The sequence below is a fragment of the Typopeltis vanoorti genome, chromosome 18, assembly GCF_054136105.1.
Source record: "Typopeltis vanoorti isolate ZY-2024b chromosome 18, IOZ_Tvanoo_1.0, whole genome shotgun sequence".
NCBI lineage: Eukaryota > Metazoa > Arthropoda > Arachnida > Uropygi > Thelyphonidae > Typopeltis > Typopeltis vanoorti.
In genome coordinates this window covers 27235546-27262635 of record NC_143566.1, presented here as the reverse complement: position 1 = coordinate 27262635, position 27090 = coordinate 27235546, and the positions used below count along the sequence as shown (strand labels likewise).

General features: G+C 34.5%; 1 protein-coding gene across 1 annotated transcript in view; it reads left to right on the top strand.

The window, feature by feature from the left end:
- LOC150096566 (AP-1 complex subunit gamma-1-like) overlaps nucleotides 1-27090 on the top strand; it is a 449674-nt gene that overhangs the window by 379114 nt on the left and 43470 nt on the right. The window contains exon 20 of the mRNA XM_090408538.1: nucleotides 10199-10359. Coding sequence (XP_090264664.1) covers nucleotides 10199-10359 — 161 coding nt within the window. The remainder of the gene's footprint in view (nucleotides 1-10198; nucleotides 10360-27090) is intronic.

The window sequence follows — 27090 nt, the reverse complement described above, 5'->3', positions numbered from 1 at the left end:
ATGTCCACAAGGAGATGTGCTTTGCATTATGGGAGATACTAAGACGAGTGTCTTAGTACACAGATATTAGTACAGTATATTAGATACAGGACTGAAGTATCTTCAGTCCTGAAGATACTTCAGGCAAAAACTTTGTTTGCTTACACTTGAATAAAGAATTAAACTAAATTTATATAATGTGATTGTATGGTCCTGGTTTGGCCTTGGACATCTGTTTGTGGTGCCACGAGCATTGAACTCTGAGAGGTATCTGAACAAATATTCTGGGCAATGCAATGCTTCCTACTTTGTGGCGTTTCTACGGAACTGACCATTGTATCTTTCAAGAGACACTGTGTCATAAAGCTGTTGCTGTAACTGTGTGGTTTGTGGACATGAATGTCACTACAGTTGACTGGCCTTCACATAGCCCTGATCTCACCCCTATTGAACACATCTGTGGAATGAACTGGAGCATCAGGTAAGGCCAAGGGACATCTGCCACACAACAGTTGAGGACCTCATTCCATGCCTGTAGGATGAATGGTCCAAAATTCTCACAGATCATTATTGTATGCTTGTGGAAAGTATGCCCTGCTGGATTGCTGCAGTCATTGCAGCAAAAGTATTTACTATAAGCAGGAGGTCCTACATCTTATTAAAGTGGGCACCATGGCTGTTTGTTCCTCACACTATGATGTCTATTGACTACTTTTGAAGCAGTATGCTTAGGATAGTGGATATTAATGGAACAAAATTTCATGGAAGTAGTCCAAAGATTAATAGTGTTTGGCTACTTTAGTCTATATAGTTATATGCACTTCTTCTTACTATTATGAATACATACGTTCTGATCACTTGTACATTTCTCACTTATTTAGCTTATAGTTTGTTTATGTTATAAGTACTACATAGGTTTATTAACAAGACACAATTTGTGCTCAAAGTAAAAAAGGCAAATTAGTGATACACTATCAGCTTACTTCGAAAGCCATTTTATGTTGAAGGTGTTTGATATATGACTCTGCTAGTCGTAAGTTGAAGTAACCGTGTACAGTACTGTCAACAGGGTGCAGCATAGAGGCAGCCTGTCTCATGGTGTGGCTTAATAAGGGTGCCTCGTTCAGCCATATTGCGATAGGAGGCATCACTACGCTGTTAGCAGCGACGCCGCCTACCGCAGTAGCAAGTGTGGAAAGAAGTTTTTCTAAGCTTAAACTGATTAAAAATTATTTGCGAACAGGAATGACTCGAGAAAGATTGGTTGGTCTAGCAACTGTATCGATAGAGGCAGACATAGCTTATAATTTTAATTTAGAAGAGCTTATAAACAGTTTTATTGTGTGATATCCCCATAGAGCAAACCTTTAATTAATATTATTGTATAATCGTTTTGCATTAATGTTTCTCTTGTAATAAAAACCAAATAGCAATTAGAGATTTTCTTATATTTTTGTCTTATAATCCATCATGGGCGATATTTAATTGTTTGCCTCAGGGTGCGATCTAATCTGACAACAGCCCTGACCATGTATCTAGAAATCCTGTAACTTGGTTCATATTTGTTTAAATATAATTGAGGAAATTTAATGACAAAAAAGCTGAGGGATATAAAAAAAAATAGAAAAACTATTTATTATTTGGATGCACAACTGGTTTCATCTTCTTAAAAGACTTCAGGTGCATAAAATTTCTTCAATTATTTCATGTAGCTGAGTATATATATAAACCTCAACTATATTTATATATAATTTGATTTTTGTTTATAACTTATGACTGTCAGTGTCCTCTGTTAATCACCATTTTGAATATAATACATAGCTTTTCTAGTAAAATGTCCATTTTAGTAGGAAGGCTATTTTTTGACATTGTTCAACTGATAATGTCATCACAATTTTGTGTGCATCTATTATGAGTGCTATTAACCTCCACTTTTCTCTATATTCCTTCTATTATGTATGTTAATAGTCAGTTCATTGCAAGTAAGTCAACTACATTTATATATAATTTTATTTTTTTTTTTTCAGTTGCTTATAATATTCATCATCATCATTATCAAATTCCTGCCATGTATCCTCAAGGGGTGTACAGGATATGATAGTACCACATGAAAAAAAATTACATCATTACTAACTTCCTATCTACAATTTTCCTCCAAATCAGTCTGTTACTTGTCAAGACTCCAACATTATCAGATCTTATATTTCTATCGTCTAAGGCACTTTGTACCATATCAATCCACCTATATCTTGGTCTTCCTCTGGGTTGTTTTCCTGCCAACCTGGCAGAGACCACTTGTTTTGCTAATCTTTCTTCGCCCATTCTGTTTAAGTGACCATACCACCTTGCTCTGCTAATGCATTCCTGGATGCTGACAATGTCAAATTCTTTCCTAATATCCTCGTTTTTAATATGATATTGCCATTGATGCCATCTGTTCATGCCTATGATCTTTCTCAGGACTCTCATATCTGCAGTCTCTAGTCTTTGGTCAAGTGTTTTACTTCTGACCCAGCTCTCAGATCCATAAATTAAAACTGGTTTGAACACTGTCTTGTATACAGCTAATTTAGTGTTCCGACTAATTTCTCTCTTATGCAATTTGAATTTATTCAATTGACTTCCTGCCGTACCAACTTCGCTGATTCTGTTGTCTATTTCTATATTTAATTTACATCTTCAGTAAAATCGTGCCTAAGTGGCTGAAATGTTTTACTTGTTCAACAGGTTCTCCATTCACAACACAGTTGACATTTTGAATGATTCTGCTTATTTTCATTGTCTTTGTCTTTTTATTGCTGACCTTCATACCATATCTATTACAGCAGCTATTCGATTTAGTCAGAGAATCTTGCAGACTTGTACTGGATTTATTTAGAAGTATAACATCATCCACATAAAGCAAAGAGCTGACATTAACATCTCCAATTTTGATATCATGTTTAATACCACTTTTCTTCATAATGTGATCCATATAGATAATGCATAACAGAGGGGATAATGTACATCCTTGTCTCACACCACATTTAACATTAAACCATCCTCCTGTACTTCCTTCAATTCTAACTGCTGACTTACAGTTCAAATAAAGCTAAGTATTGCTTGATATAATGCCCCATTGACACCATATAACTGCAGCATATTGAATAGCTTCTCTCTTGGCATCTTGTCATATGCCGTTTCCAAATCAACAAAACTTAAATACAGATCTTTGTTATATTCCCATGCTTTCTCGACTATTTGTCGTAAAGTGAAGCTCTGATCCTGACAGCCTCTATTTGGCCTGAATCCAGCTTGTTCTTCACCAAGCTTTTCTTCCACAATTCTTCTCAACCGTTTCTCAAGTATACTTGCATAGATCTTGCCAGGAACACTCAGTAGGGAAATACCTCTGTAATTCTCACATTCAGTTTTATTTCCCTTTTTTATATATTGGTACTATGAGAGCGCTACTCCAATCATCTGGAATTCGTCCCTCTGTCATGGCTTTCTGAACTATGCAGTGCAGCCACTGTAAGACTTTTATACCACCATACTTCAGCATTTCTGGTTGAATATCATCTACTCTGCTGCCTTTCCACATTTCAAGCTTTTGATGGCTTTTTCTACTTCAAGTAGGGATATGTATTCCTGACTGCATGCCTGGTCAGTGTTTTTTACCACTGTGCTATCATCACTGCTTGTTTCATTTAGCAGTTTTTCAAAGTAATTACTCCATACTTCAAGGATATCTTTTTCTCCCGTTTTCATGTCACCTTTATATCTCTAACTCCTTTTACAGCACTCTTTCCTCCATTCCTAAGCTTCTTCAACAACCTCCAGAATATTTTGCCACCTTCTTGATATTTATTTTCTATATTCTTGCCAAAGTCCTCCCATGACTTTTGTTTAGCTAGTTTTACACAGTGTTTAGCATTCTTGCATTTGTCTCTATATTCTCTAACAGCACAAGCTGACTTATTTGACAGGAACTTTTGATATGCTTTCTTCTTTTCCTTCACTCCGTCTTTAACTTCCTGTGTCCACCAGGGAGTTCTGATTTTTTTTATCCTTGCAGGCAACCTCACCACATGCCTCTGTGGCAGAATCAATCAATGTTTTCTTCAGAGTTTGCCACTGAATCTCCAAGGTTTGATTCCTGTTCTCAAACTCTTTCATTTTTTCTTCAATAATCTTTGTGTATTTTAGTTTACAGTTCACATCTGAGAGCTGCTCAACTTTTATTCACTTTAAAACTTTCTTACATGTCATTCTTTTCAATATGAAATTCAATTTTATCCTGCTCAAGACCAAATAGTGATTACTTCCAATTTCAAATCCTCTGTACACTCTGGTGTCCTGCACCAGAGAGAAAACATCACTATCAACAATAACATAGTCAATGAGACTTTCCTTATTCCTTGCCTCTTCTCTCCATGTGAATTTGTGCACATTTTTATGTTGGAACATGGTGTTAGTAATAACCAGTCCGTGTCCTGAGCAGAAATCCAACAGATATTTGCCATTATTATTAGCTTTGCTCTTTTCTCCAAATTTTCCCAAAATATTTTTGTATGTCTCATAATCATTTCCCACTCTGCTATTCAGAACCCCAACAAGGACCAACTTTTCCTTTTTCATTGTGTCAGTTGCTTTTTCTAACGCCTCAAAAAATTCCTCCACTTCTACCTTAGTAGAACCTTCTGTGGGACCATAGGCACAAATAAGTCTCATTGTCCAGTTCCCCATTCTCATATTTACCCACATTATTCTACTTGACACTGCCTGCCATTCAAGAAGATGAGCCTCGTATTTTGTGTTGAATACTGTGGCTACTCCTTCTTTTCCTTGATTGTCATTGCCTGAATATAACATTTTGTATTTATTGCTCAGAAAGATCTCACCAGTTTTTGTCTTTTTTGTTTCAGTCACCCCTATTATGTCGATCTGGTACTTATCTAGTTCCTCAGCTAATTCCATTTCTTTGCCATTCAGGCTTCTTACGTTGATAGTACCGATCTTTAACTCTAGTGATGTTGAGTTGGGGTTTGTTTTCAGATTTGTTCCAGTAGCTGACGTTTCGCTGTTTGCCCTGGTTCCCTGGTGAAAACAACAGGGGCCTTGTTTAACCGGGCGACGCCCCAGCCGGCATGAAATTTTGTCATGTTGTACCATCATTTTTTATTTTGGTTTAACCAATAAGAATACAATTTGTTTGGCTAAATCCCAAATTGCCAGTCCATCCTCGTTCGTTCAGTATCCAAGTAGATACCCAACAGGGTGCACCACGAGAAGGTGAGGATTGGACATTAGGTCAGAAGCCCTGGTCGGTTCTCCGCATTCCTTTAAAGGCTATGCGGAGGTCTCCTCTCAGTTATACAGCTTTGACCCTTAAGCTTATAATATTTTAGATTCATATTCCTGATGGCATATTGACTTCAAAGCTTAGTATGTTATGCTTTGTAAAGAATGAAGCTCAGCATGCATAAAAAAAAATTAAAGTATTTACTGTAAACACACACACACACACGCATGCACGCACACACACACACGCACACACACAGAGCTTAGAAAGAAGACACCATAATATGAGTGACAAACAGCTATGTGCCCACCTTAATAAGATGTACAACCCTCCTTTTAATGAGATGATTGCAGCAGTCCTACATGGCATACTTTCTACAAGTATATGATAGTGATCAGTGGAAAATTTGGATCATTCTTCCTCTAGGAATGTAATGAAGTCCTGAACTGTTGCGGGATGGACATACCTCGACCTCATCTGATGTTCCAGTTCATTCCACAGATGTTCAGTAGGATTGAGATCATGACTCTATGAAAGCCAGTCAAGTGTTGTGACATTCATGTCCACAAACCACACAATTACAGCAGCTTTATGACAGTGGTCATTTCCGTAGAAATGCCACAAAATAGAAAGCATTGCATTGTACAGAATGTTCAGATGCCTCTCAGAGTTCAGTTCGGGGAATAATCCAAAACAGGAAAAAAAGGAACATACCATCACACCACAACCACTTCCTAATTTCATAGTTGGGGTTAAGCACTCTGGTAAGAGGTGTTGACCAGACATCTGCCACACCCACATCCATCTGTTCAGTAGATGGTGTAGCGTGATTCATCTCTCCATAACAGCTTTCCAAGCTCCCACGTCCGACTGTACATGCTCTATGCACCTCTGAAGACAACACTGCATGTTGGTTTGGGTAATGTACGGCTTGCATATTGCAGTCCTACCATGGAGACCCATGTTGTGAACCTCGGTTCTGAATGTTCTTATGAAGATTTGTGTTCCAGCTGATATCCAGAACTCCACATTCAACATGGCGGCCGACAAATTGTGGTGTTTACATATTATCCTTTGTAGCACTCTACAGTCACATTTGGTGAGTGTGGTGGGTTGTAAACTGTGGGTAGCACTTGTAGTTGACTCCCTTCACTTCCATCTCAGTATAATATCACTGATTGTTGAACTGGGATAGCCCAATTTGCCATCCTATCACAACTCCTCTTTCAAACTCTGTCAGTTCCCTTCTTGCAGACATTTTGCCCAGGCACAGTTGCATTGACTTGGTTATACCAGCTACATGCTTGTAGCCAGTATAAATTGGACTAGTTACATGGCACGATGCATCTTGCCCATCGACTTCTTTCCAAGCAGTGTGTGTATAATATACTGTACGCCCACAGATGCGAGATCCTTCAATACTTCTGCATATGTCACAAGAAGGAGAATCCATTCCGATAATAGGGTAATCAATCCGTCTTCTAGAGATGAGTTTGTTTATTATTACAGGTTAGAAAATTTAGCTTTTCTTTTGCAAACATTGTAGTTATTAAAGTGGTAACTATTTTGCTTGTATAACAGTTGGAAAAAATGTACGTATAGTATTAACAAATTTAAAAAGGTATAAAGTAAAATAAAAATTCATTCCTTCATTTCTTTCTCCCCTTTAGCACGAATTGACTGTTCTTGGCAATTCGCCAAACTAGGTTCTCGGAAGTGTGGGCATACAATATATATATGAGTTGAAGATGAATTTCTCTGTAGGGTGTGAGACCACCACTTTCGCTTATTGGAAGTTTGATTTAAAAAATCACATGTTTGGTCTCTAGAGCAGGGTTTCTGGACTGAATGATAAAAAAAATATACAAAAGAGTATATATAAATTTCTCTTCTATATATATTATTATTATCTGAGACCTCCAGGAAGTCAAGAACTCATTGAGGGAGACTATAAATCACCCAAACTTACAGTGTAAGCAGATACCAATGTTTCTGTACCCAATGCAAGGTCAGGAATAATTGGAGATATCAATTATTCCTGACCCACTGTAGTTGTGTCAGAAGAACACCTACAATCAGTGGGCATACACTGATCTCATATACTTAGTTGCTTTGACGTTAATTTAAATTGACCTAACTGAAATGTCTTATGTTGTACTTTGAAATTAATGTACTACTTAATTAAACAATTTCGGATTTTGTTTTTTCATGGTTTCTTTCTTTTATCTTGGTTCCTTTCATTTGCAGTTGTCATAATGAGTTGTTTGCGTATTCATTTATATCATTACGAGAAGTGTGAATTCTCCATTTACTTTGACTGGCATTGTAATTGAGTAAATATTATTTTTTTTCTCATCTATCCACTTAAGGAAACAATGCTTATGATGTAAAAGCTATTTAGCAATGTTTTAATTGCTAAGTGTTAACAGGTTAGTGTAGAACTGAAAGAAACGTTAAATTATTGTTTAAACAATATTTTTGCCAACATGTATGCAAACAAAAGTTTGTGTGGCCAGTATCTTCATAAGTAACTGTTACAATATCGTATTATATTGGTGAGATTAGGCTAGAAGAAACTGATGAGGCTAGGAATCTTGGAGTGTTAACAAATAGGAAGTTGAATTTCAGGGGCCTTGCAACTTGTATTTGCAATCTTTGCCACAACAAGTCAAAAGATAATTGCAATGCTGAAATGAATGTTCACATGTAAAAATATGGATATTATTTTGCCTCTTTAAAGGGCCTTTATAAGACCTCACTTGGACTATTGTGCACAGGTCTGGTCTCCTGGTTTCAGTTGTGATTCTGATATATTGGAGAGCGTACAAAGGAAAGTGTTAAAAATGATATCAGAATTGTGGAATACTGATTATGAAGTTGATTGAGAATTTGTAAACTGCAGACACTGCAGAAACTGCAAACAGGAGAAAGAGGGGTGATGTGATTGCCAAGAAGGGTGTGAGGGCTAGATTTTTCTAGCCCTCACACCCTTCTTGATTCTACTTCTTGATTCACACCCTTCTGGATTCTACTTCATTTGCCTGACTCAGCTCAGGCAAATGAAGTAGAATCCAGAAGGGTGTGAATCAAGAAGTAGAATCAAGAAGGGCAAATCAGCTCAGGCAAATGAAGTAGAATCCAGGCCGCTGTGTTCGCCTTGCATTCACAGCGGCCAGGATTCACGGAAGCTATAGGGTATTCCCACCTTATGTGACCGCTAATTCATATGTAGCATACAAACAGAAGACATGACACAACATAAATTGTTTTAAAAAAAATGAATTTTAAGTAGGAAAAGATTTTTGGAAATTTTTCTAGTGTTTTTTCCTTTTTCTTTTTTTTTGGGGGGGGGGGGGGCAGATTGATGAAGTCGGAGATTTGAGAGTGTTAGTAAGGGAGTTAAAGTTTAAAGGGCACATAGCAAAAGTGGCTAAAGTAGCTCGTTGAATTATTTGTTTGCTGAAGAATACTTCGACGAGCAGAGACAAGCAAGTTATTATTCTATTTTAACAAGCCTTGATAATACCCCATCTTGATTATTGCACGCAGATCTGGCCACCTGGGTTTCTTGACGATGAGGAAGAGGTGGAGAAGATCCAGAGGCGAGTGACCAAGATCATTTCAGGTCTGTGGAATGAATCGTGCGAGAACAGGTTGAAGATTTGTGGGTTACAGAAATGGGTGGACAAATGGAAATGTGGGTGATATGATTGAGACATACAAATTACTGCAGGATTTTTACAAGATTAATACAGCGGAAATTTTTCAGAATAGGTCTGATGGTCTAGGGGGCTATTCTTGGAAACTGAGCAAAAGTGTAGTTACCAAGGGTGTTAGAACTAGATTTTTTGCTTGGAGAGTGGTGAATAAGTGGAATAGAGTGTCAGTCTGTTATGGGTGCTATGACTGTGAGTGAGTTCAAAGCAAAGTATGATATATGTTGTGCAAATGTTGGATTGTGCTTGGCATGATGTTTAGGGCCTCCCTCAATGAGTCTAAGGCAGTGTTTCTCAAACTCTTTTCGACTACGGAACACTTCACAAATCCTAAAATCCTAAAATTAATAATTAATTGGTAATTTAGCTGATTTTTATTATTAATTAATAATTGATAATTAATTATTAATTAAACAATAATTAAACCATCGTTAAATTAATTTGTCAGCACAAATTAATTTAAAAATGACAAATTCCAGAACTTCTCGCGGAACACCGGTTAAGAACCACTGGTCTAAGGACTCCATAGAGTAGCCCGTAATAATAAGGTAAGTGAAGTTACAGGTATGTGGTACTGTACTAGATATCAATGGACTTAGAAGGTTCGGTTAGTTGAAGGATCATTGTGTTGAAGGTTGAATAAATGGTAGATTATTGTACGTGTGCCTGTGAAGCACTTTTATTGTTATAGGATACATGTAGCAACTTGTGAAGTCAGCAGTTCTAAAAATGTAGAGTAACGTGTGAATCTTCACATCTGTTTCTTTACTTATGCAAAGGTAAAGTTTTGATGAAATAACACTCAAATATAATTTCATTTCAAGTATAATATTTTATTGAACCAGTAAAAAATATTGTATAGAAACTTTGAAGAAAATTGTGAACTTTTCAATAGCTTGGTACAGTAAGCAAGAACACTGTAATGGAGTTGGGTATGATGAGAGTTGATTGTGTGTTGTCTTAGTGGTATTGATAGTTCTAGTGAACTGATGGTGCTCTCACAGCAGGCAACATAATAGTTTCAATAGTGTATGTTGAAATTGACCATCAAGAATAGAGAAACCAAAAAGTTTTTATTGTTTGTCTCTTATTATCTTTTTTTTTCTTCTGTCGACAATCATTAGCATTGTGTGTTATTCTGTATATGATAGAAAATTACTGATACTGCAAGAAAATTTTAAATACCTAAATTTTTAGAGTTTTTATTGTTAATTCTTAGGTGTACCTTCTGTAATAGCCTTTGAAAAAAATGGCCTAAGGTTAGAATTTGCATTTGAACGCCCGACAGATAATCCACTTATGACTATAATATTTCTCACTGCAACAAATCACACTCCAAATCTCATGAATGACTTCCTTTTTCAAGCTGCAGTACCTAAGGTAAGTTTATAGTGCTATTTCTATGAAAAGCCACTAGAATATATAGAATTATACATAGTACTTTTTAATGATTTTTTCAACATTTATTCCACTTCGAATTGAACACCGATTAATGCTCTTTTTATTAAATTTTTATAAAATTTTATTAAACGTTAATTATTATTTTTCCATTGAAAAAAAAAAGCATGAAAAAAAATAGTGCAATATATCACCTGCCAAATAAATAATAAATAGCTACAGTTTGATTTTCTTTTCAGATACAAAATATTATACTTTAGCATCATTCGAAACAAATAGTAGTTTCAAATGTTGATGAACTCAATAAAAAAGTTGATTTTAACTCAATTCCTTATTGAATTGAGTTAAAATCAAGGGAGTAGAATATAACTTCATAGCCATATTAGTATAGTAACTTGAATTTTACACTTAGTAAAACTGAAATACTGTCATTAAACAATACAGTACTTTAATTTCTAGTTTCATTTAACTCATAGAATTTCATAAGTAACCTTGTTAACTGAAATAAAAAGAACACTTGGAATTAAAAATAATGAAAGTTGATATACAAAAAAATTAAATGATCTATCCACACACACAAATGGAATAAATTGAGATGTAAATCCATTTTTTTTCTTTAATAGAAATTAATCTATAAAAGTAGTGCAATATATCACCTTTAAGGCAAATAACATGACTAATAAATATCTTCATAGGCATTAAGTAGTAATGAAGTTAAGTAACAGACATGTACTCAGCTGTTTGCATTCAGAATCCTGGTTAATCCTAGCAGTGTGTGTAGATAGTGGCGTTATGTATAATAAATGGAGGATTAAGTAGTATAGATGGCGGGTTGTGTGGAGTACCTACCCTCCTGCAGTGCATCCCTGAAGGTGTCAGATAAGAATAAATCAATTACACTTTTGAAAAGTCCAATTATGTATATTAAAAGTAGTACTATTTTCACTGCTTCTGTTCTTTTAAGGCAAAATGCATATCACAATGTCAATAAAAAAAATGTAATCACTTTGAGTATTCATATTCACACCATAGAACTAAAAAAATTACTCCATACCTCTGTAATAGTAGACAAGAGGTGCATATTAAGAAGCTCTTTTGAAATTAAGTTGCTGTGTAAACATAGAAGGTCCAAAGTTATATTAGGGCATGTGAAGCAGTTCTAATCTATCATCTTTTTTCTTGTAACCCTAACAGAGAAACTCATTCATGTATGCATCTTAAAATTAAATTTAGTTTAGTTGAATAACAGAGTTCTGTAATAATGAATTTAGTAATAGCAATGGTGTGTTGTGTTGGAAATAACCGGCCCACTATCAGTCAACCATTTATTTCGGACCCAACATGAGAAGAAATTGACTTACGATAAAAACATGCTTATACTCTCAAGAGCAGGGGTAAAGAAATAATAAATGAATTGTAATCAAAGAGGGTATATCAATTTAATTAGTAAGATTGTTATAAAATAGTCCAAATTGTATTCTAAAATCATGCCCAGTATGGGAAAATTATGTTAAAGAAATCAGAATCATATGTCAACCAATCAACGGAAGGTCAAATCACTACGTAAGAGTCCACAGTGACACAGCAGAAAAACCGTATAGCCACCCGGTAACCTCAACTGTAACAGTTTCATCAAGAGAGAGGCGTGGAGAAAAGAATGTGACATCATCAATACCTGAGGAATCAGGGATAGTTAAGTAGGTGACGAAAGTAATGAGAGAGGGCGCTCGCGGATGAAATATAAGGAGGCGTGTGCACTTTAAATGCTCTCTCGTGTTCCTGTTTTTTCCTGTGTTCTTGTTTGAAGGCCGTGAAGACTGAGGAAGCTTGTCTCCGGTATCCAGCAACATTCCACGTTGCTGTGGGATACGATATGCACAAGATATCCGACAGAACATTGGCAGACCAGCAGACAGAGCCATTGGTAAATCTGCTACCAATGTGAGGACGGCGAAGGAGATCCTTCAAGGAGAAAAGAAGGCAACAGACAGCGGAGCGACAAGAGACTCTTGCCACGTCCGAAGAAAACCCAGGACTAAAGTTAAGGAACCAACTTCACTAAGGAAATAGCCGGTAAGGTGCAGAACTTTTATTTTATATATAACAAGTCATATAGAAGGAGTGGAAACAAAGGGAGAGAGAACCTGCTAGAGCCATCTAAGTGATCCGTTTGGACTAATCGTCTGTGATAAGCCCTTCCTATGTTAGTTTAATCTCTTGTGTAAGAGAGACATTATAGCAGAACAGTTATTAAATGATTTAGTATATGTGATAGTGTGTGAAGGCCCTGTTCCTTATATTGAGCCTATAACTTATATAAGTTTTAGGGAAGCGTTTAGTCCTCTGACTAAAACAGTGACTGTTAATTGAGTGAATATATCATGTACATTTTGCTAAGGTGATAATATTTAAGAATTGCATAACCATGAGAGCATCACTTAATCCTAATGCGAGATACAAGAATAAGGATGATTAACTAATGCTCTTGACATAAAATTGAATGAGCCTGTGTGATAAGAGAGATTTTAACATTTAGGATATTTGAGTGATTTATTGCAGTAGTATGAAAATCTATGCATGAGTTTATCCTTATATTATTGAGATATGATTTTAGTGTAAATATCTTTTGTTCAAATAAATGTATTCTTTTAAACTAAAACTTGTGAGTTCTTGTGTCTGAGACTGAACTACCGCTTAGAAAAGTTCAGACCTGTATAAGTTGGGGATATTGTATAAAGAGCGGGAAAAAGGGAGCCACAAATCATACCACGTGATCTCTAACCTCAATTAAATTGTTGATATAATTAATAGCTTAAGTCTTAGTATCAGAAACTGGTTTCTGGCTGGCGCAGTCGATCCTAAAATAATTTGTCAGGAACTAATTTCAGGTACACGTAACTTCTTAAGATAAGAAACTAAATTAGGGTATTATAAGAAAACAAAATAACCAAAAGCCAAAAGGAAAACCAGAAAGAAGAACTCAGGAACCATAACAGGTGAAATTCAGTTACTTTTCTCATAATGAACCACGTAGTATCATGAAGAAAGACAAAACATAGTAGCTAAACTCATTAATAAATTAAAACATTATATGCAATAATGTGTTTGCTTTCAAAGGTTTAAAAACAAAATTTATTTTAGATATCTGTCAAAGAATTTAGCAGACTGTTTGTCCATTACTTAAAAACGTTTTTCACTTACTGGAAATTATAAATTGGATTATTATTTCAATGTATACGTGAAGTGTTAGAAATAAACGATTTTTCTCAGCAGTTCTTCCATTCATAATCTATGTGTTTTTTTTCTGTATAAACTATGTATTATATACCTTTTCTTACACTAAAAAATAATAATAAACCATACATAGAGTTCAGAAAAAAGCTATAAATGCTTTCTTCAACAACATATCCATGATATTCAACTTTCTTTAACAACATATCCATGATAAATCAAGCATTAAAATATCAGTGATGTAATGTTGTAATTGTGATTCAAATAAAGATGAAAAATGGGTGAAGATGCAAATAAATCCACATGTTGTGATTTAATTTTTCCAAAATGAATAAATGTAATGAGTACTATCAAAAAGAGAATGAATTTGATAACTGCGCAGGTATGTTTTCATTTTCTGTGGATTTTTTTTTATATAGTGGAACTTGTGGGGTATCCATAACTATGGAATAACATGTATGCTACAGTAAATAACTTTTTTATCATGTAAATATTTCATCTTATGTATCATAAGACATCATCAGTACAACTAAAAAACAAGAATAGGAATTGAATTCATAAAACAGTAGTGCACATGTTTAAATTGGAATGCCTCTATGTATACAGTTGTGTTTTCATGGACTAAAAAAAAATACTGGACTGAAATTAAAATTACTTAAATTAAAATATAGCAGATAAATTATTGAATACAATTGAGGATAACAATTTCCCAAAACTTTTTGAATAGCGAGACAGTCATTTTGATTAAGATTAGGTCTATAAAGCAAGGCTTCAGCACTTAATTTATATAAATGTTCATGTTTATATGTGGACCTATGTAGTAGCTTGGCATTTTGCCATTGGATCCTGTGATTTTTTCGATACCATGTTGTACAAGGCCAGATTTGTGAGTTTTGATAAGGCAGGTGTGGTCTTGATGTTCAGAGATGTTTATTTATAGATCTTCCAGTTTGTCCATAGTAAGACAAGTTACACAAACATTAGTATACACAACGTGGCATCATTGGTGGGAGTTTGTCTTTTGGAGATGGTAGCAAGTTGTGAATTTGGTTGATGGGTTTGTAGGTAGCAATGAGTTGATATTTTCTCATAATTTTTGCCACACGTTCAGAGATGCCTTTAATATTATGGTATAGGAGTCCTGTGGGCTTCTTGTCTGGTTGATTAGTAGGAAAGTAGTTAATTTTTTTTTTTTTTGGAGGGTGGGGGGGTTTGTTATTTGGTCTTGCACAACATGGTATCAAATATGCTAACCACAAGATTCAATGGCAAAACGCCAAACTACTACAAGATCCATATATAAACATGAATGTTTATATAAATTAAGTTCTGAAACCTTGCTTTATAGATCTAATCTTAATCGTAATGACTTTCTCGCTATTCAAAAAGTTTTGGGGAATTGTTATCCTCAATTGTATTCAACAATTTATCTGCTACATTTTAATTTCAGTCCAGTATTTTTTTTTTAATCCATGAAAACACAACTGTATACATAGAGGCATTCCAATTTAAGCATGTGCACTACTGTTTTATGAATTCAATTCCTATTGTTTTTTGTTAGTTGTACTGATGATGTCTTATGATGCATAAGACATGATAAAAAAGTTATTTACTTAATGTGTTTTTCCTCACTGACATACAGGTTATTCTATAGTTTTCTATTGAGTAGTTTGGCATTCACAAAATGTATAAATGTTGTAGTATTATATTCAAACAAGAATATGATTTCTTGGCAGGTATCATTTACTTTGTAGCTAACTTTCTACAACTATTTCTAACCCAGAGCATGTTAATAATAAGGTGATACAGCTTGTTTTGCTACTTGTATATAGATAATATATGACTTCTGCATTAATTTAACCTATCTTTCTGTGTCTGGATCCCACTATAAGATGTCAATAAAGGTTGTAACTGGTCTGGGTAGTGATGCTTCCCATAATGCATAGCAGTATATACATCTGAAAGGAAGTATGCTCTACATTTTTGGATATGAAGGCACTTGATATGAAGTCAGCAGTCTCTACATACAAGTAGCCTAGTCATGAAGATGCCATACACGCAAAATTTGTTTACCTACACTCGGATAATGGATTAAACAAGAATAATCTTGGCAAGTATAATTTAAAGCTTGGTAATGTTGGCTTAGAAATTACTGTGGAATAGAATAGCAGAACATATATTGGTGGTCACTAATTAATCACTCAATGAGCCATGGCATGAAATATGTCAACTATCTTAAACTTTGCATCTCCATGTTTTCTATGACAGATGGATGGAGCATGGCTGGTAAGGTGGTTAATTGGTGGGCTTCCAAGTAATTAAAAAGTTGGATATTGATGATATCTCTATTTGTTTTTAAGAAAGAAGAGGTGAATGCAGTGGGACAGTTTGATAGCAGACTGTTGATACAAAAAATTTTTGTAATAGATGTGAATATTTATTGAAAACTTAACTTCTATGTCTTGTGTTTTTCTCATTGGCCATAATCAAAAACAGATTCAATTTGATTACTGCAACAGTGAAAGACACAAATAGTGATATATGTTTTATGTTCATTTAAAAAAAAAAAAAAATTGTTTTCTGGAAATCCTCATATTCTCGAATTTGCATCATTTGCAGACTGCTTAGATGCTCACTATACAGGAAAACTTCGCTTAACTCGATTAATTAATCCATCAATTAATGTGCTCTAAGCAAAATCGCATTAAACGAATACAATAAAAACAATAGGGATAATTATAATTCATTAATCAGTTAGCGTAAATTTGGGGGAAAAAATTGCAGTATAAGCTATATTAGAGGATAAAATCATCCAAGTTAATAAAAATCAATTGCTTAAATTTTTATTTAATGTCTAAACATTTGATCTAAACATGAGACCTATGGAACAAGTAAAACATTTCAGTTACTTAGGCATGATTTTTAGTGAAGATGGTAAATTAAATATAGAAATAGACAACAGAATCAGCAAAGCTGGTATGGTGGGAAGTCAATTGAATAAATTCATATGGAATAAGAGAGAAATTAGTCGGAACACTAAATTCCTATATACAAGACAGTGTTCAAATCCGTTTTAACTTATGGATCTGAGAGCTGGGTCAGAAGTAAAACGCATGACCAAAGACTGGAGACTGCAGATATGAGAGTTCTGAGAAAAATTATAGGCGTGAACAGATGGCATCAATGGCAATATCATATTGAAAACGAGGATATTAGGAAAGAACTTGACATTGTCAGCATCCAGGAATGCATTAGCAGAGCTAATCTCATGTGGTATGGTCACTTAAACAGAATGGGCGAAGAAAGATTAGCAAAACAAGTAGTCTCTGCCAGGTTGGCAACAAAATGACCCAGAGGAAGACCAAGATATAGGTGGATTGATATGGTACAAAGTGCCTTAGACGATAGAAATATAAGATCTGATAATGTTGGAGTCTTGACAAGTAACAGACTGATTTGGAGGAAAATTGTAGATAGGAAGTTAGTAATGATGTAATTTTTTTCATCTAGTACTATCATATCCTGTACACCCCTTGAGAGTACATGGCAGGAATTTGATGATAATGATGAACATTTGATTTGAGCTACTTGGTTACAAAAAAATTAAGTAAAGATGTTTGAATCGTGCTTGACTTTTTCATCTTGTCATGCAGTTTGCAATAGCTGCCAATCGGTTTATTAAGAATCAGGCGGACTTCAAAGCTTCGTTCCATATCAGGATCAGCATCAAACAAAATTTCCTCATCATGCTCAATGTGATTGAAAACTAGCTGAAGTTCTGTTACAGTTAGCTTCTTAGTCATAACATTCTCTTCTTGTTTGCACTCCATATCTTCTTCATCTTCATATGCACACTGTTCTTCTAGTTGAAGGAGATCATTCTCGCTTAACTATTCTGAATGGGAATTGAACAAGTTTCTTACATCTTCATTATCCAGTTCATTAAATCCAAGTTCTTTTCCAGTTGTGCTGATTTCTTCAATAATGTTAGATCTTGGATTTTGCACATGAAAAACTAACATAGTCTTGAGTTTAAAGTCACCAGTTATTCTTACGTTATGCATTCCAGTTTGATTTTTAAAAGGGTCAGACCATCCTAAACCTGCAGTAAAGTTTTCACATTCCTCTTGAAATTTGGTCTCTTTCAATGAGGTAAAAATATTGAGAAATTTTGCCTGAATATTCCCTGTACTAAGAGGTATTCTTTTTTGGTTATAATTCTCAATGCAGAGTGATAGAAGACGCTCCATCTCAATCATTAAATGGCTTCTATTTTGGGTGATCTGCATGCTTAAAGAAGCAGTAGCAACTTTTCCTTATTCTTTGCTTTTATTTAATATAGTCCGAACTGTAGACTCACTGTATCCCAGGTCTTGCACATTCGTTGTATTACTAGCACCACTTTCATGTCTCTTAATGACTTTCAGCCTTTCCGCTCACTGCAGATTGGCGACAAAAAATTTCACATAACTTAAAAAAATTGTCAACTGATTAATCACTCACTTAAAGCAGGAAATAGTATCATTTCACTCGATCACGCTAACTGATTATCGTGCGTATCGATGTAAAATTGTACTCTGATGACAGACAACAAATAATTGGCAGAAACCACATAAAATGCACACACACAACATGTACTATACAACATAAAAAAGTACAAATACAAACAATAAGGGGAGACATATAGGGAAAAAAACTAGAAAAGTATGAACTTATAAAAATTAAAATCCTTAATTAGCATTTAAATTATTTAACTAATAGGGTGGTTGGGAAGTGGTTAGAGTTATCTAGCATTCTGGTAGGCATGTAAACATTTGTGTAAGGTTATTAGAAATGGCAAATGTCTCAACATCTCTGCCTGCTATAGATGCGCATAGTTATATCAGATCATTTCATCAATGGTGTTTGTTATAGTGTGCATCTATAACAGATGTTGAGACATTTGCTATCACTAATGACCGTACATAAATTGATCACATGCCTAGCAGAATGTTAGATAACTCTAACCACTCCCAAGACACCCTATATCTATTCCTCAATACAGGTACACTGTACTTATTTATAAGTACAGTGTTATGAATGTTATAAGTACCCCGAGGTAATTCACATCACAATCTAATGCTTAATTCCTCATCCATGGAACAACGCTCGCACTGAGTGCAACAACTTTTTTGACTTCTATGCCTCATTCCCATGGTTGGACTGTTGTTTTCAGCCTTCCATCCCAAACATATGCACCAAATGTATCACCTAAGTAATCCTTACCGGTATGGAAACATATATTCCTCACACTGTGAACTGTCATTCCCTATTAAACCTTGTTTCTTTAAAAGATGTGCCAAGGCTGTACAAGTAAAAATTCAAGCTTACCACAACTGACCTTCATCAAGAATTTCATCTTCCTTTAGTGCTTATGCCCAAGCCTGAAAGAGCTGCAAGAAAACTATCATTGCTTTGAAAAATTTGCCTCTTTTCCAGCAAATAGCAGCAGCAGCCAAACCATTTGGTCTCTTGGCAGAGTAACTGGTCATAATTTTTGCCCAACACTCCTCCCACCCACAAAGCTTCACACTTTTCCTCCAATGCATGCTTAACTGATTATCGTAAATGTCCTCTGTCATTTGCCAGAAAGAGATTGGAAGAATATTGTCCAAATTTAGACACACAGAAAAAAGTCTCCTGGTCCTGATGGCATTCCTCCAATTGTCCTGAAGGTTTGTGCACTAGAACTAACTCTTGTCCTATTTCATGTGTTTATGCTCTCTTACTCCACTGGTATCTACCTCACAGCCTGGAAATTGGCCTGTGATCATCGCTCAATCTCTCTCTCACCTATGTGTCCTCTTTAAAGTAATGGAGAAAACCATCAGTATCCTACTAATAAATACCTGCCAGTATGATTCTACTGCTGATAATCAACAGATCTACTCAGATATCACCCATTTCTGGACAAGCACCATGGAGAAGTTTGGTGAATCTCAACTGACTGTACTCAATTCCTCCAAAGATTTTGACAGAGTCTGAGACAAGCATTAAGCAAGCTCACATTATTTGCCCTATCTACCACTTCTTCCGTTGAGTTTCTACTTTCTGACTGGATGCACACTGTGTGATAGGGTGTTTCCTTATCCTCCTGTTGGATTCTGAATATATATAGAGATTTAAGTAATTATTATTTGTTTCAGAATCCAACATGATCTTCCATCACAAAGGCTAGACTTGTAAATATTATTTAATGTAAACAACTTATTTTACAATTTAATATTCATATAACTACCTTTAATTTTATCTAATATTTAATTAATTAATCAAAGATATATGTATTAATAATGAAAAGACTGTATTAAATATTATTAAGCTATTTTATTTATTACTATATTAATATTATAAGAACTTGTATTTGATAATTTAACTGCGCATTAATTGAAATGTAAATATTCTCTATTTATTCCTATTTGTAGAAGTTTAATGTTATGCAATAGCTTAGTTTTATTATGTTTTGTTTTGTTGTCATGGAGACGTATGTAAGTGAGCGAGCGCGAGTTTGGAACAGTGCGTGAGGAGAATGTTGAAAACTATTGAAAAGAGTTTTAGTTAAAGAGATCACAAGAACAATTTAGGCGGGAAGAAGGGATATATATATATATATATAAGCAAGGAACGCTGAAAAATAGAGATAGAAGGTGAGAGAGAAGGAGATAGATAGGAAACATGGAGAGAATTGGCATTTGGTTGGAATCAGAGTATTGAGCATTCGGGGAATCAGAGTGTGATATTAGAGAGTCGGCAAATCACTCAAGCAGCTAATTTAAGTCTACTAGTCGAGAAGCAGTTAGCTAATAAGTTGTAGAATAACAATTATAGCTATGGAAAACAGCTGAGAGACTAGTGATACTTGAGTTGAGATTTAATTTCAGCGCCGACCTTTCAAGGACATACGGAACCTTGAAGCAAAGCACGAAGTTACTAGAGAATAGTAGAGGCTGTAAAGTTGAAGTTTAACGATAGCTGTGTTTAGAATTATAGTGCCTAAAGAATTAATTGAATGTCAGAGGAATGGACAACTGTGGATATAAAACTTCAAGTCAAGGAATTATTGTGTGTTACCTTAATTCATAAGTGATCAGTATTACTTCATGCAAGAACGTTTGATTATGTGCATTGTAACCGTTGATTAATTCAGTTATTGCTTAGAAGATTTAGTTCAATGAGTGCCGTTTATTGTATAAAGTGTTTACAGTTATAAAAAGTGTTTGCGTATAAGTAGATGAAGAAAGAAGATTATCGGTAAGAACATTCCAACCATTAATATTCCTATGCAGAGACGTGAGTGTGTTTCATCCCAGAATTTCCTTATGTTAACAGTAACTATTGTGAAGATTAGCTGAAGTGTAAATTTAAAAGTGTTTGCTTGTAAAGAGGTATTACTGCGATTTTATTGTATTTGGAACTTAAGGAACTGTGAGAAGACGGTATTAAAGATAACAAATTTACCATTGTCTGAGTTTGTATGACAGTATTATCAGAAAGGCTGAAGTGTGTATAACTTAATTAGTGATTTTATCTTAAGTGTAAAATTTGTGATTCTAAAATTAAATGTTTGTTTTTGTTAATCAAAAGTTGTATTTTGCCTGAATCTCTTTTACTGCACCATTCATAAAATATTCGAACCAAAGCGGGTAAATTAAGTAAGTTAAATATTCTCGGCCAGTATATATAATAACAACATATAAAGGAAGGGTAGTTGAGAGTTGGTTTATCTTCAATTCTTGAACTAATTCAGATATAAAGTGGCGCAGTCTTTAAACATAAATTTGCTTTATATTTGAATTAGAAATCAACTTACAATTATCAATTAGTTAAGAACATCATAATAGTAATCATGTCAGATCCAAAGTATAGATTGAGAAGAAGTAGGATCCAACAAAATGGCACAGTCGACAGGCTAAAACATTTTAACTCATCTCCAGTGCTAAAGGAAACATTAGATTATCAAAAATTTAAGGATAACTTGATTTCACAGTTCTCAAAATTAAGAAGTATTGGCCCAAATTTATGGAAGTTACAGAGAGTCTTACAAAAAGATAAAGAGACTGTTACTGATTTTTAAAATCGTTTATTGACACTAGCCAACAGTTTAAATGTGACTAATGAGGATAAGCCTCACTTGGATTGGGCTGTATTCCAACAGTTCCGCCAAGGCATTAGATCAGAATTAAGAGAAAACAGCCTATAAGAAGAAAATTTCCACCTTAGAAGAGTGTCTCAAAAGTGTCAAGGAGAAAGAACAAATGTTAGGAGACTTTTATCCCTCATTCAGTGTAAGTCTTGTTAATGTTGTAAATAAGACTGGTTGTTCCTTGAACTAATCTGATGTTGAAAAGAAAAATAAGGATGAAAAAGGAAAAGGAAGGAATATTGGAGAAATTTCAAGTGGTATTAATTGCATAACTGAAGGTAAAGAACAATTTGACAAGAGGCTGATGACAGAAGTGCAAACCTTAACTCACCAGGAAGTAAATAGGTTAAATCAGCCAATAATGGATAGTCTTAATGAGGTTGTGAGACAATTATCAGCTATTACTTTGAAGTCTCAAGAAAACCAAAACCCCACAACTGATAAAATTAATGAGATAATTAACCATGAAGTGGAAAAACAAAATCAACCCATTTTAACTAGTCTAGATAAGGTAATTCAAAGACTAGATAATGTTAAACAACAGGTGTCTATTATCCCTCAATCTAAGACAGAGACAAAACAAAGAGATCCTCTCAAATGTTATAATTGCAACAAAGTTGGACATTATGCCAGGAATTGTTTCCATAACAAGGGAAACTACTCTAATAGCAGATGGGACTCGAAATTTGGATACATACCCCACAGAAGAAATAATAGAATTCAGAAACACCAAGCACCTAATGAAAGAATGATGAGAATTAGAGGAGATATCCTGGGCTCTAAATGTAACATCTTATTAGATACGGAATGCAATGCCTCTACCATTAGAATGGATTATTTCTTAACCCTGAAGAACAAACTATGGAAAAGCACTGCCAAGCTGAGAGAACCTGTAAGAATTAAGAATTAATACTCTCTCAGACTCGAGCTACATGGCATATGAGAAACTTCATGCAAAGATTTATACCAGAATTTGGACTATGTGTGTGGCAAGATTTACTTGTTGTCCCCACTACATCCAACTTAAGCTCCCACATTATTTTAGGAACAAATTTTTTAGCAAGGTATCAATTCTGTGATTTTTCTAAGAGGGAAGTATCCCTGATGAACAAGAAGAGATGTACCAGAAGAAATGGAAATCATGATTATGATAAACCTAGACACCAGACAAAGCAGTTTAAATTGCCATATGAATTAGGGCCATCTACTAAGGAAAGGTCATCTGTAAGTCAATTAACTAAAAAGGATGATGATGTGAATTCTGATGTGTTTTATCAGACTGAAACACTACAAGATACTAATGAGCCATCACAACAACAAATATCCATGCAAAATTGAGATGTTGGCACTAATGATCAACAAATAGTTAAGGCAAATTTTGTCAAGGTAACTGCCTTAAGTAGTAAAATTAGAAATTTGGAAAGTCATTGGAGATACAAAAGAATGAGTGATCACAGAAGAAGGACTAAAGACACAGATTACCAAGATGATAGACAACTGAGGATAAAAGTTAATGACAGAGAACAGAACTTCTGCCCTGAAAGGACAATATCACATTATAAGTGTAGCAATCAAAATTCTGCTTATGATAAAAACAATAAGAACTCAAGTGGAGAGATCCAGAGAAATAAATACATAGACTGTAATAAGGAATCCAATTATATTCAAACTAAGTGCTACTTAACATCTCAGAAGGGAGATAAGAAGTCAGTTTTCTCCACTCGTGAGTCTAATGTGAAAAATTTTTCTTTAAAGAAAAATTTTTCAAAGGAAGAATAAGCCTTTGTTGGATTCTGAATATATAGAGATTTAAGTAATTATTATTTGCTTCAGAATCCAACATGATCTTCCATCACAAAGGCTAGACTTGTAAATATTATTTAATGTAAACAACTTATTTTACAATTTAATATTCATATAACTACCTTTAATTTTATCTAATATTTAATTAATTAATCAAAGATATATGTATTAATAATGAAAAGACTGTATTAAATATTATTAAGCTATTTTATTTATTACTATATTAATATTATAAGAACTTGTATTTGATAATTTAACTGCGCATTAATTGAAATGTAAATATTCTCTATTTATTCCTATTTGTAGAAGTTTAACGTTATGCAATAGCTCAATTTTATTATGTTTTGTTTTGTTGTCATGGAGACGTATGTAAGTGAGCAAGCACGAGTTTGGAACAGTGCGTGAGGAGAATGTTGAAAACTATTGAAAAGAGTTTTAGTTAAAGAGATCACGAGAACAATTTAGGCGGGAAGAAGGGATATATATATATATATATATATATAAGCAAGGAACGCTGAAAAATAGAGATAGAAGGTGAGAGAGAAGGAGATAGATAGGAAACATGGAGAGAATTGGCATTTGGTTGGAATCAGAGTATTCAGCATTCGGGGAATCAGAGTGCGATATTAGAGAGTCGGCAAGTCACTCAAGCAGCTAATTTAAGTCTACTAGTCGAGAAGCAGTTAGCTAATAAGTTGTAGAATAACAATTATAGCTATGGACAACAGCTGAGAGACTATTAAATAGACTAGCGATACTTGAGTTGAGATTTAATTTCAGCGCCGACCTTTCAAGGACATACGGAACCTTGAAGCAAAGCACGAAGTTACTAGAGAATAGTAGAGGCTGTAAAGTTGAAGTTTAACGATAGCTGTGTTTAGAATTATAGTGCCTAAAGAATTAATTGAATGCCAGAGGAATGGACAACTGTGGATATAAAACTTCAAGTCAAGGAATTATTGTGTGTTACCTTAATTCATAAGTGATCAGTAGTACTTTATGCAAGAACGTTTGATTATGTGCATTGTAACCGTTGATTAATTCAGTTATTGCTTAGAAGATTTAGTTCAATGAGTGCCGTTTATTGTATAAAGTGTTTACAGTTATAAAAAGTGTTTGCATATAAGTAGATGAAGAAAGAAGATTATCGGTAAGAACATTCCAACCATTAATATTCCTACGCAGAGATGTGAGTGTGTTTCATCCCAGAATTTCCTTATGTTAACAGTAACTATTGTGAAGATTAGCTGAAGTGTAAATTTAAAAGTGTTTGCTTGTAAAGAGGTATTACTGCGATTTTATTGTATTTGGAACTTAAGGAACTGTGAGAAGACGGTATTAAAGATAACAAATTTACCATTGTCTGAGTTTGTATGACAGTATTATCAGAAAGGCTGAAGTGTGTATAACTTAATTAGTGATTTTATCTTAAGTGTAAAATTTGTGATTCTAAAATTAAATGTTTGTTTTTGTTAATCAAAAGTTGTATTTTGCCTGAATCTCTTTTACTGCACCATTCATAAAATATTTGAACCAAAGCAGGTAAACTAAGTAAGTTAAATATTCTCGGCTAGTATATATAATAACAACATATAAAGGAAGGGTATTTGAGAGTTGGTTTATCTTCAATTCTTGAACTAATTCAGATATAAAGTGGAGCAGTCTTTAAATATAAATTTTCTTTATATTTGAATTAGAAATCAACTTACAACTTATCAATTAGTTAAGAACATCGTAATAATAATCATGTCGGATCCAAAGTATAGATTGAGAAGAAGTAGGATCCAACACTCCCACTATTCAACTAACATTGGATTCCACAGAGGTCTGTTCTCTCACCAACCCTCTTCCTTCTATTATATCAATAACCTACTTCATTTGACAAACCTTGCACTACACAGATCGCCCCATTTCACAGATCACAAATCTCTACTGCCCTCAATTCTGATCACCATGTCATCCTTCAATGGATTCAGATAGGCTTGTCAATCTCTTCTCTTCTTGGAATTACTCTGACATCAAGTCCTGGCATAAGCACATCACAACTATTGCCTCCTCAACTTCCAAAGAAACTGGGATTTCTCTAATTATTACTTCATCTTTGAACAGCTGTTAACTTCATACAAATCATAAATCTGCTCAATTATTTTTTACTGCTCTCACATTTCTGGTGAAGCCTCAAAGCTCACTAAAAATACTTGAATCAATACAGAAGAGGTCAGTCAGATTTTTTAATGATCCATCTCTTATCAACTCACTTCACCCACTTCCACGTCAATGTTTGGTTTCTGCAAATATGTATCTTCTTTAAATATTTCTATGGTAAATATTCATATAAAATACCATTCAATCATTAAAACACATGCAGATGCTACCCAACGTACCTTCACGTTACAACTCCCAACTTAAGAGTACAAGTTTCTTTTCTTCCTCCTTCACTCCTGCTGCTGCTACATTGTGGAACAGTTCCCCCCCCCCCCCCCCACACACACACTTATGTGTTTCTGAAGGAATTCAGTATACAGGCTTCATATCAAATGTAAATAAGTGTCTCTTTTCTCAACCCACTACCCATACATGGTACTAATATACTATCAGTTGAACATACAATGTCTTCTATATGGACTCAACATAAAATATCTCCATGAAAGCCATTTACAGCATTGTTAGTATGCAGGTCACATTATTAATAAGTAACTGTAGTGACTGTTATTAATAGTTAAAGTAATGACCATATCAACATTATGTACCTAATATAAAATAACATGTATAAATAATAGCATAAATCATTAATACAAAAAAGAATAAGCAAAGAAATAATATTAATAAGAAGGTGTTATACGAGGGTGGTCTGAAATGTTCTCGTCCTCAATCATAGATGGCAACACTACCAGCAAGATTTTTTTTTCTAATTTGGTACATCTGTCATAAGCATCCACGTGAAATTGCAAGTCATTCTATCAAGTAGTTTGTTTTATATGCAGCTGTCTGAAGCAAAAGTGTTGTCTATATCCCTTGAAATGGATAAATTGAGTATTGTGCGGTTATAAAATTCTTCGTAAAAGAAGGTTTAACTCCAAAAGAAATTCATTCGAAGTTCATAAAAGTTTATGGGCACTCTTCTCCTTCATTTTCGAAATTAAGAAATGGGCTGCCAGGTTTAAACGTGGCCGTACCAGCCTTGAAGATGATCCACGTGAAGGACATCCAAAAAGTGTAACACCACCAGAAATCATTGATCAAGTGAACGAAATGGTATTGGATGACCGGCAAATCAATGTTTGTGAAATTGCTGAGACAATCGACATTTCAAAAGAACTGGTAGGATATATTTGGATATATTTTGCATGAAGAATTGAAAATGAAAAAGCTTTGTACAAGATGAGTGCCGCGCTTGCTCACAGCAGATCAAAAATGCACTCGTATGAAAATCTCTGAACAGTGCTTGGAGCATTTTAACAAGAATAAAACTGATTTTGTGCGTCGATTTATTACTATGG